Here is a 12081-nt window from a genome sequence, read left to right as displayed (position 1 = left end):
TGGGGCTCTATTGTGTACAAAGAATATCGTATTATGGAACTTGTCTTTTTTTTCTCTTTAAATAACTGCTTTCACTGCACTGTAGTGTTTTTTTTGCTAGCAATATTCACAATGTGATTGACTTTCTGTTGCTTTGGAAACAACAGTGCTTGAAGTTGACTGTTCCTTCAGCCTTACAGGAACATTTATGTTTACTTTTTATTTTACAGAGCCAGAATTAGGTATATTTAGTCTACAAGTCTTGTCTTCCTTGGAACATACAGTTAGCTTTTTCTGATACATGTTGATCAGTCTGTAAAATCTTTGAATACATGTGGTTTCCAGACTGCCTTCTAACTTAAGAGTCTGGTACAGTGCACTGGTCCATAGAAGAATCTGCACAGAAGTGACAAAATACTTCTTTCAGTTCTTACACAGAAACATCGATGATGAGAAGGGACACTTAATATAAGGAGGGCAATATGGGCTCTCCAATTCTGTTACATATTGCAAATATATTAAAAGAGAAGATGAAGAGTAGTTGTGATAAGGGCCATTTCTCCCTGCCTATTGGAGTGACTTGACTAGCTCTGGAATAGCTCTGGAATCACTCGTAGGATTGCACATATTTCATCTAATCTTGTCAGGTTTTGCTGTCCTGTATGTTCTGTGCCCACTAACTTTCTCTTCTCTGCCACCGGTCCCTGCCTTTTTCCCAACTCAAGTTATCTCATCTGTCTTCCTCTGATTCTGCTGCTATGTTTTCAGGATCTTCACAAATAGTTTTTAACAAAAGGCATTCTTTTTTTTTCTTGTCTTTTTCTCCTTCCTTCTTTGTTGCTGTAACCATTGCTTCTGTCTCTTTGACTTGGTCCATTTTGTTTCAGAAAAACACTGTCTTAGACGAAAAACAAGGCAGTTGTTCTATTTGTCATCTTGAAAACGTAATACAAGCCAGTAATAAATGCTTGATTTCATTTTATTATTCTGTTGGACCTTAAAAAGTTTGTGTTCTGGAGTCTTAACATAAATTGCACTTACAGTGATTTCATATGTAAAAGGATACTCATTAACAGAAAAAAGATAATGCTACATATTTGACAAAGATAGTAGGGGCTTAAAAAGACAATGCTTAAGCAAGGGAAAATGTTTCTTCATTGTAATTTAAAGAATACTATTGCAAATGTTTGCTAGATAACAAGGATAAGCTTGGGGTCTTTGGCAATCTTGCCTTGCTTGTTTAGTGTATGTGCCTGAATTTTAAACAAGGTTAGATGAAGAATGTTATGTTGTTACTGTTTTTAACTGTTTTTTTTTTCCTCTTGTGAACAGGTTGGAGCTGCTCTGAGGCCAGCATTTTCCCAAGATACACCGTCTGATATAACTGCGAAGGCCTGCCAGGTACCGGAAAAGATTGTATAAGCTAAACTGAATACATTTAATACATTTAAACAGAAGATGGGTATGAGTTTTCTGCTCTTTGGAAGAGGGATGCAGAAGAGAAATAGTAGTAAATAGCTGGAAAAATTCATAAACCTAAGCAGTGAAGTTGTTGCAGGAATGCAGAAGTCTTTTTGGGAGCTACATCAGAAAATATTTAGTCTTTCTGAAACTAGTTGTGTCTCCGTGTCAGCTCTGCATTTGTTACTAATTACTAAATAAATAAATACATAAATAAAAACAAATAAAAGAAACACAAAACACTAGAAAAAAAGAAAAAGCCCCTTGCTTAATGAGACCAATGATAATGTATTCATTCAGATGCCTTTCTGTCTGATCAAACATATTGACTGATGATGATTTACCTTTAAACACTAAACTTTTATTCAGATTGACTGTTTTAGATTTCAGAAGCTCTGAGCATTCTTATTATAGTAACAACCTCTCAGCAAAAATTCAAAGAGAGATTTTGTCTGTGTTTGTATTTTTCTTGCCTATGATCTTGTGCTACTGTGATTTAAAATGGTTGTCAGCAGTAGAGCTGTAATTGTGTGTGTTGTGTGGTTTGCATCAGCTAAACTACTGTAGTTTAAAGCAGCAGTTTAATTAGCTGTGCAAACAATGGCTTTCATGCAATAATTCTATGTATGTGAGATTTATGCTTGGTCCTGCAGCACTGTTATTTTAGTTGTTGTTTTATACTCCTACCAGTTTTGCTGGCAATTAAGCATGGATCAAATGTGGCATATCTTGATACTTATACATAGGAATGAACATGTTCATCTTACCTTGTGGAAAGGTTTTGTTCATTTAAAGCTAGATGCAAGAACATGTAAGAGTCCTTAACTTGTCAAAATCTTCCTTAATTCAGTCAGTTTCTAATTGATGTGTGTACTTAAAGGATCAAATGGGTTGGTGATTAAATTTGGATATTTAACACTCTCTCTGGAATGATATAGCTAGAGATGAGCTGTACTGAGTGAGCTTGTTCATATTATAGTTCTATGTTATTACTGAAGTAGCTGTTGACTTGCCCAGCAGCAGGAGTGAAGCTGCTTCTAGTCCTGCTGTGAATGAATTACAGACTTGTGACAGACTTTCAGCAGCTCTGTTCTGCATATATTCAGGACTGCTTTGTGTTTAAGTATGTCCATAGTTCCAGGCGTTTCCACAAAGGCTTTCAAGCAACTGGTTCTTTCAAAGCAAATCAAATAAATTGGAGATAGGACAAGACTGCCATTAAAAAAGAGCTTGTGAACTCTTTTTTGCTGTTTTTGTTTTTTGTTTTTTCTTCTTTCTTTTCCACGTTTTTGTAGAATCACCACCAGAATCAAAGCAGCTCTTGTATAAAGAAAGAATTTGTCCTTTTTTTTTTGTTATAAAAGCAGCTGCACCTGCAACAGAATTATTATATCTGGGCATGGATGTGTTTCAGAGGATGAATGCCAATGTATAGCACTAGACAGGAACGGATGATCTGTATGATAATTAAGATCTAATTACCTGTTTTGAGTCTGTTCAATTAAAAAAAAAAAAATAAGAAGAAAAGAGAAATAAAAACAAAAGTGGGGAGACACTCACATGTCTGGTATTGACTTTTCTAGAACGTGGCACTGTTCTTCTAATATCAAAGCCCAGTTTAAAGATTTTATTATTACTCGCTTCTAGGAATTTTCTTGAAGTTGTTAATGACCTTGAAAGCTGAAAGCTAGGATGGAGCCTTAATATGTAATTTTAGTTATAAGTTTTTAAAGACTGAATTTTTGCATTTTTAATGGATTTTTCTTTATGAATTGCTGTACAATGTTTTTTCTTTTTTTTTTTTTTTTACAATAAATCTGAAGACCCATTGCTTGAATGATTTGACCAGACAGTTGGAAAAGGATAAAAACCTATTTACAGAGGATTACAAACTATGTTAAGCATTTTCCATGAATACTGAGTTTCGTTTTAATACAATACAGCCTTTCAGCCTTTTTAACAATTCAACTGAGCAATTCTGTTACCACAGGTGGTGAGAGGAAAAGCAGGAAAATCTCACATTTTTAGATGTTAAACAGGAAGATATTTGCTGATTTATTTAGTTGTTATTATCATTATTATTATTAGTTATAGATTTTTTTTTCATTTATAAGGCTGTTGATTTACCTTGCTAACATAGGACAATTCTCAACTTTGTTATTTAGGTATGTAGCGCATGGATAGGAAGCGGGGTTGTTAGTGACCTGAATGATCTCCGCCGAGTTCACAATCTTCTTGTCTCTTCCCTGGATAAAGTGCAAGCAGGAAAGGGATCTTCTAGCCAGCTTTACCGGGAGAGTGCCACAACTATGGAAAAACTTGCAGTTCTGAAAGCGTGGGCTGAGGTAAGCATTTGCTATTAAATCTTTAAAAGTTTGAAAAGACTTCACCTCGGTAGTAGCATCGCATCCTACTGTCTGGTCAGCCAGTAAGCCTTGTATCTGCTGCCTTACCTTGTACCTGTATCTTCCTTACCTGCCACAGTTCCAGTCTTGGTATTTTTTCATCTCTATATCTTTCTCCATTCCTTTTTCTGCAATTTCGTCTCTTCATATTTGTAGCGGTGCTTGATAGGTCTTTTGCTGTTTTAACTGAATTTCTTTGTATCAAAGTATGCTCTCATACCCTATCAGATTTTCATTTTGGTTCCATCATATTGCTTTTATTTTAAAAGTAAATTAATAAATAATGAGAATATATTTTGGTAAAATATTGCATCTAATTAACTAGGAATTTATTTCAGTTAATTATAAATTAGAGGCTTAACGTAGGTGTTGCTGGGGAATGGTTGGAATACTTGAAATGTTAATCTACAAATGACAGTCAGCAATACTTATATTGCCTTGCTTCCTGAAATGTTACTTGAATGCTATAGAGCCTTATATCTAATTATATAAAAATAATTTGGGTTTCTTCTAATGTAGTACTTTAATGACTTCTTTCTTTATTTTTTTTTGAAATTACAAAGTAAAGTATCAACAGTTCAGCCATGAAATCATGTTAATCACCCCATACTGTTATTTTCAGCTTCGATGTGGAGCATCTGTTTTATGAGGACGGTTATTTCTTTTTTTTTTTTTCTAATTAAAAAATGCATATTTTTACTGTATTTTTCTGATGCTTCTTCCTGTATTTGTTTGAAAATCCTTTTGTGTTCTCATAGCATCTCTCAAAGACAATCATATAAACTCTCTTGTATTCATGTACTACAGTAAAAATATGTATTTTTCTGATACCTAATCTGCTTCCAGAAAATGACAATTTATTCTAATTTATCTAGTAGTTTTTAATGTAGGGCAAAGAGAATGCCCTGTTTTAATGAAATCAATTATTTAAATCATTATGTTTGTGTTATGCTGACATGTTCTCCTTTTTTAGGAGAAAATTGTGTTGTCGTCAGAAAATATTACTTATGTCCCTAAATGTTACGTACTAGTAGAAATAAAGGCAAAAATCTCTCTCTTTATATTTTTTAAATATAATTATATTGCAAATCTTTTTCCAAGTCGTTTTCCAGGTAACTTCCATGGACTTCATAACAGCAGCAACAAATATAATAGTATTTGTGGCCCACAGGGGCTGAACTGTGAGTCATCTGTGTATGGAATCTTTTACATGGGAAAGGTGGCTTCTTTTTTCAAATCTGTTTTTCTTCTAGGTGTACATTGTTGCTATGAAAATAAAGAAAGAAGCAGAGACCAAACCAAAATGTGTTTCAAAGAGCACAGAGGAGGATGAGGATGATTTTGGTACTGTAGACGAGCTGCCACCAGACAGTTTGATAACACTTGTACAACCCGAGTTGCCTGCACTTAGCCGGCTCTGGTTAGCTGCACTGAAAGATTACGCGCTTTTAACTTTACCTGCTGAATTTGCTACTCAGCTTCCACCAGATGGTAAATATAGAAATTTCATTTTCCTGTTGTTTTGAAGAACGGGATAAAACTGCTAGTGGAGATTTTCAAATTCTTCTTTAAATTGTTCGGCAGGCATGTTTTTCATCTCTTAAAATAATGCAAGTAATAAATTTCTGCTTTTGTGTAACAGCAATGTATGTTGAAAGCTTGCGTGCTTTTTTCCTTCAATCTGCAATGAAAATATTTTTTATCTGACTCACAGAGATGATTGACGCCTTGTCTTTGTAGAAGTAATAATACTTCTACACCTCTAATACTTTGATATCAAGTGCAAAAAAGATGTCTACTGTAAGGAAACATAGTCCGTTCTTGAGAACGTTGTGGATATTGTCTTATAATATTTCATTGAGTTAAGAATGAATGTTCTGTATGAAAAATGCTGCAAGACCTGATGCCTTTGCCTGCCTCTTTTGCCTCTGCTTACTATTCTGTCATAGCCATTGCACTTTTTTATGAGAGGTACTAACGTTGCTTCTTCACAAGGAGAATTGGGATGCACTGTCACTAACAAGGATTGCATCTGAATATGTATGCATGATCAAACATATCCAAAGTAAATAACTAAAATTCAGAGTACATGCTTTTTGTCTGTTATTTGCAGAGAATTTCAGAATTGACCTTTGCTTTGTTACTTTAACAGGAGGAGCATTTTACACTCCAGAAACAATTGATACAGCTAGACTGCATTATCGAAACTCTTGGGCTCCTATACTACATGCAGTGGCGCTTTGGTTGAACAGCACAGGATTTAACGCTTCAGAATCAGTTGAAGAGACTGCTGCAGCAATGCCTAACTCACAGAAACGTGCTACATCTATTATGTTAAACCAGACACCTGGAACTCCACCTACTACTAAATCTTTACCAGAGTTGAATAAAGATCGAATGCACTTAATTTTGGGTAAGAGTTGAGAATTTAAAGCTCAGTACCAGCACATTATGGAAATAAGAAAAGATACTTTGCTTGAAATCTAAGAAGTTTAAAAGGCATCACTTGTCTGGACAATAGCATTTTGAAATCTCTCTGTCTCTCTCTCTGTGTCTACTCCTGTCTCTCTACTGCTGTGTTCTTCATAGCTTTGGTAGAGTATTTGTGTGATTATTGTGATTTTAATAGAGTAATTGTGAATGTAGTTTATGTAATTGAAGAAGTGAACATTCTTTTTTAATAATTGGTCTTTTCAGGTGTTAGTATACAGTTCCTCTGTTCCCCAAGACCTGAAGAGCCTGTTGAACATGTCACATCTTGTTTACAAGCACTTCATACTTTATTGGATTCCCCTTGTGCCAGGATCCATATTGCAGAGGATCAGGTACTGTATGAGCATGTTACGACAGTTAGCTTTCCTAGGTCATGATCTTTCATTTGTGACGATTACAAAACCTGTAATTATTCTTGTGTGGGAGAAGTATTTGCTTGTTGTAACCAAGTGATGTAGCAATTGGGAACTGGCAAGCCCTAATTTATTTTTTTAATGCATATTTTGTTTTACTGTAGCTCCTTGGTGTTGAACTCTTAAGTGTGCTTCACCGACTCCTCCTGACCTGGGATCCTCCTTCAGTCCAGCTATTGGTTACAGGAGTTGTCCAGCAGATAGTAAGAGCAGCTCAAGATTATTTGCAAGAAAAAAGGAACACCCTAAGTAAGATTTTTGAAAATATGGCTTGTTTTGCAGTATAAATAAGGAACGGGTTCTCATGTTGGAAAAACAACTCAATGCATTAGAGTATGGTTACACTGAGGAAGAAAATGCTGTGTATTCCACAGATATTGCAGATATGGTCATAATCTTACCTGCTGTTTTCTTAACTGTTGTAAGATGTAGTTTTTCTTCCTCCGAGCATTGAAATCAGTCTTTCATGTCTTGTTTTCTTGAACACGAGTGATGAAAATTATACCCAACATGCCACACCTAAGCTCTTAGGAAGACCTTGATCAGTTTCATTAATGTTTCCTTATTGACTACATTTTAGCGTTTCAATGAACTTTTTTTCTGAAGGTTAGTGGTTCAGCCTGCATTGTGGGGTGCCATGGAGTGTCCCTGGCAGAACTGTCATTCATGAGTTGAGTGACCTGCTACTGGAACCAGTGTGAAACCAACCTGTTAACCAGATCTTGCCAGGAAGTGGATGTCACATAAGGTGTGTCACCAACCAAGGGCTCTGAGAATGGTGTGTGCAAACAGGAGCAAGGCAATCAGCATTGAAAGACATGCTTGTGCAGCCCAGAAGTGGTTCTCAAGACTGTACAAGACTGCTAGTCAGCATAATGATGGCAGTGACACACAGCAAGACAGTCTGACGATTGAGGAACAGTCATTTCTGGCATATGAGAGATCTGGTGACCTGCCTTGAAATCCAGTTGAAACTCTTGATGTGACTGTCCTCCGGGTGCTTGTCTGTGTAGCAAGGGCTAGTGGTAATGTTGGTCTCACCTATGGGATGTGAAGGAAATGGATGGGAAGATGAGCAGACTGTGCAGCGTCAGGAAAACCAAATGGGAGAACAGCATATTCAACACAGAGATTCTGCTGGGGCAGGAGCCCAACCCCATGTCATGTGTGGAAGGAAAGCCAAAGGCTATGCTGGAATAGGGTCCTGGAGTATGGGACTCCCATGATGGTGGAAGCTGCAAGGTTATAATTTCCAGCAACAAAAAGCTTTCTCTTTTCTCTAGACATCTGGTTGGTGAATGCTGTAGGACTGGCAAGAAGAAAAGAACAGGGTGCTGGAGTAGGCATCTAAGGCTAGCCATGCCTCTTTGACAGGTCAGAACTGGTACTGCTAAGAGGAATTGAAGGGTGATATACCATTCAAGGATGCTCTTCTTGTTGGTCACAGACTGCTTAACCAAGAAGAGGGGGTGGATGAAGCCATTTTAAACCAACTGGAAGAAACCTTGTGGACTGGATAGGTGAATCAGTTGGTGTCCCCACACAGTGCTGAATACTCTGTTACTGGGCTGCATTAGAAGAGCAAGATCATTAAATCAAGGGAAATGAGTTTTCCTTTCAACTTGAGCTTGTGAAGCTGCATCTGGAGCGGTGATAATTTTCTTAGCCCCTTCTCCATCCTGAGTAAGAGAGATATTGATAAACTGAAAGTAACCAGTGGAGGTCCACTAAGCTTCTTATGGAGATGACGTATGACACGAGATGTTGAATGATGTGAAGATGTTTATTCTGCAGAAGAGAGGGTTAATATGGGTTTGAATAACATTCTTCCCTTCTTAAAGGAGATTTAGAGAGAAGAACAAGGTAGATGGTTTTGAAAGGCATATAATGAGAGGGCAAGAGGCAACGGACACAAGTTGCAGCAACAACAGAAATCCAAATGGGATATAAGGAAAAAAAATTGACACCATGGGAGTGGTGAAGCCACGGGGACGGGTGCCTAGAGATGATGTGGTATCTCCATGTCTGGAGGTATTCAAAACTTGATCAGGCAAGACCCTGAGCAACCTGTTCTAGCTTTCCAGTTGGCATTGTTTTGAGCAGGAGATTGGACCCAGATAACTTATGGAGGTCCCTTTCAGCTGAAACTTTTATGAGATTTCACGTTCAGCTGGCATACTTAAGTCCTATTCCTCTACTTTCTCTTTATAGAGCACCAGTAAAATTATTTCTTTATTCTTTAATCCCCATTTCTGGTGTTGTATTTCAGTTTCTAATGTTTTGCCTTGGCTTTTTGTCAGCAAATTGTTAGTTTGCTTCTACTTTAAGAATACCCTTCATTTAAGGATATTAGCATCTGTCCAAAAGCTGCTTTCTGACATTCTTCTAGTAACCTCTTCTTTTTACAGAGCTGTTCAAGCATCCCTTTACCATTTATTTAAAAATCTCGTATTGGATGTACTGTTTCCCATCTTTGCTGGTTAAATTGGTGGCAACATGGCAAATATTTGATCATATCTATTTAGGTTAGTTCTGCCATGTTTCATTTCACTTGAAAGAAGCAAAGTAAAATACCAAGTGTAGTTATTTTACTGAGGAAAACTACTATCTTGTTCTGGCACACCGTACTGTTCGGAAAAAAAAATGTTAGCTTTTACTCATTTTACAAGTGAAAATAGAAGATTTTGCTCAAACCTGAGAATGCAACACAGCTAAAAATGTGAGCTCTGCTCCTTTATGTGAATTAATGAAATTGTTCACCATAGGCCAAGTAAGTTTCATTTTTCAAATCACTGCATGTGATAACACTAGCAATCATTTAAATTCATGGAGTAGTTCAGGCCACCTCTGACTTGCTGAATCTCTGTTGCTGTGTAATGGGAGAAGCAAAGATTGCAGCTGGCTGAGCTGCCATTCAAAAGAGAGACTCTCCAAACTGAATGCACCGAAATCATCAAGTTAGACATAGTATCTTACGGTGCTTTTCTGTCCTCTTCTTTATTCAGCTTAAGCTGAAAAAAGATTTGTCAATGTTGGACACTTAATTTATAGCCATTAAATTAAAAATAATTTGTAATGATCATTTATTTGGCAGTCAGAGCCATTAATTTTGTCATTTGATTTAGAAGGAAAAAAAAGTCAAATTTTTATTTTGTGTATTACTACATTTTTTTCTAGTTCTGGATGGATTTTTATAAAGTATTGCTGCAATCACAATAATTCTAACACATCTTAAATCCCTTGAAATCCTTCTAACTAGAGCATTTAGTTTGACATGAGCCATATTTAAAAATAAAAAAAGTTACTGTGAAGCAACTTTTTCCTATTGATTTTTAACTTTTAGTGTTTCATGTAATCTTTGGCATGAGATTCGTATTTATTTATTTTAACTGTCTTCTTCCTTTTTTCAGATGAAGATGATATTGAAGAAAAAGAAAATCCTCTTGTTTTAGGAGAGGGAGGTGAGAGTGGTGGACTTGTGCCTGGAAAATCTCTAGTATTTGCAGCCATGGAACTGCTCATGTTTATCCTAGTACGGCACATGCCCCATCTAAGTTCAAAAGTGTCAGATTCTCCGAGTCACATTGCTGCCAAATCCCACCTCTCTGAGGAGAGTGCTCGTCTTGTGGCTGCCACTGTTACTATACTGTCAGACCTGCCTTCTCTCTGTTCTCCAGCAGGTAAAGTATTGACAAAACACCTACGTGTGGTTACTGTAGGGGAATGTGTAGTGGACATGTGATACTACAAAAACCCCGTAAATGTATATTTACAGGGTACTTTAGGGTCATCTATTGAAAATGATTTTTAGGTTCTAGAATAATGTAAGAACTCAGGCTTTTCCAGTGAGCCAACATTAGAAAATGATTTGAAGTTTGGATGCCTGCTCTAAGTTTGCTGAGGAAATGAGCTCATTGTGATTCTATTGCTTTTTTCCCTTCCTTTTTTACCTCTCATGATTTTGAAGCCTGGTGACCAATTTTAATCATGTTATAATAGAAGATCGGCATCTCAGGGAGAATTAAGGTCTTGAGAAGCAGCTGTATGATAAAGAGTGCTATTGAGGAAAAACTAGCACAATTCAGCTATGGTACACTTTATTTTGCAGCCAGTGGCTGTCAGTCATCCCAAATGCAACTCTAAACTAAATGGAGCTTTCTTCTGCTCAGGAAGGCTGTCACAAAGTATATGTCTAAACTACAGTAATTGCACTGAATGTAGTTCAGCAGAAAAGGATACAAATATGTTGGAAGCCCTGCTCTTCAATATTTGTTTTTTTGGAGAAAAAAGTTATTTAGGAGCTTATCTTGGATTTCTAGGAAGTTTTATGTGCTGATGTAGACAAGACATTTTAGAGGTTGATCCTTTAGCTAAATTAAATGAACGGTAAATAACGTATTTGGACAAAATCATGCTCAGGAAACAACATGGGCTGTCTTCAAATAGACAATTCATGCCCAAAAATTCTTAATATTAAAAAAAAAAAAAAAAAAAGGCAAATTCTGAGGTGATCTGGAGCCCTGAACTATATTGTATTTGATTTTTGGCTCTTTTTCCTTTCTCCTTATTTTTTGGGCAAGAAGAGTAATCATGCTGCTTCTGTTTGAATGGAGTGAAGGCATGACTGCCAGCGTTTGGCAGTGACCTATGAAAGTAGCTACAAAACTATTGATGTATGCAGCTGATGGCTGCAGGGAGAAGAGATGGTATGTGAGCAAACGTTTGTGTTAATTGGAACTTTGGAATTAATGGAAACTGTGAACAAAGAATTTGTTGCTGTCTGAGAGGTTTCATTTCTTCTTTTCTGGGCAATTTGACCTAGAGGAACTGCTTTGAAAAGGGTGTTTTACCTCCAGCAGTCCTTTCTGGTTGTAATTGTTCTGCTAAATTTATTTCTCCTCACTGGATTTCAGAAGTATTTGTGTTTCCACAGATGTGGAAAGATGAGGCAGAGAAAAGATTAAGAATTAGGTATGGAAAGAGACTTAACTATCTAAAATGAGTTGTATATTGATATTGGGCACCTAAACCCAATACTTCCATTCCTTCAGTGCTACCCTTCTTTCAATCCTAAGGGTGCTTGGAGTCTACATGCAGTATTAAAGCCTGTTCTGTTGAAGTTCCCGTTCATCTAAAGTCAGGTTTTGTGTTATTTGACCAGTACTTCTTGAGTTCGCCTAACTTGCACAAGGCAGGACTGGCTGCATAAAACTTACAGGTAGCTGTTAATTTCTTCAGAAAAGTAATGCTGTAGGAGGAGGATCATTTTTGTCTCCTTTGTAGAGTAACCACATGACTACAGCTTTTGTCCAGAGTGTAAGTTGCTCAAA

At 36.7% G+C, this 12081-nt stretch overlaps 1 protein-coding gene across 5 annotated transcripts in view; it reads left to right on the top strand.

The window, feature by feature from the left end:
* The window catches only part of HEATR5B (HEAT repeat containing 5B), a 57241-nt gene that overhangs the window by 33564 nt on the left and 11596 nt on the right, over window positions 1-12081 (top strand). For all 5 annotated transcript variants that reach the window (XM_084512684.1, XM_084512686.1, XM_084512687.1 and 2 more), the window contains exons 26-32: window positions 1312-1380; window positions 3606-3785; window positions 5099-5336; window positions 5998-6258; window positions 6543-6670; window positions 6856-7000; window positions 10162-10431. In XM_084512684.1, the coding sequence (XP_084368810.1) occupies window positions 1312-1380; window positions 3606-3785; window positions 5099-5336; window positions 5998-6258; window positions 6543-6670; window positions 6856-7000; window positions 10162-10431 (1291 nt within the window). The remainder of the gene's footprint in view (window positions 1-1311; window positions 1381-3605; window positions 3786-5098; window positions 5337-5997; window positions 6259-6542; window positions 6671-6855; window positions 7001-10161; window positions 10432-12081) is intronic.

This window comes from Aythya ferina, assembly GCF_964211825.1.
Source record: "Aythya ferina genome assembly, chromosome: 3".
Taxonomy (NCBI): Eukaryota; Metazoa; Chordata; class Aves; order Anseriformes; family Anatidae; genus Aythya; species Aythya ferina.
Note: the sequence above shows the minus strand (reverse complement) of the source record. Positions and strands in the feature narration are given on the sequence as shown.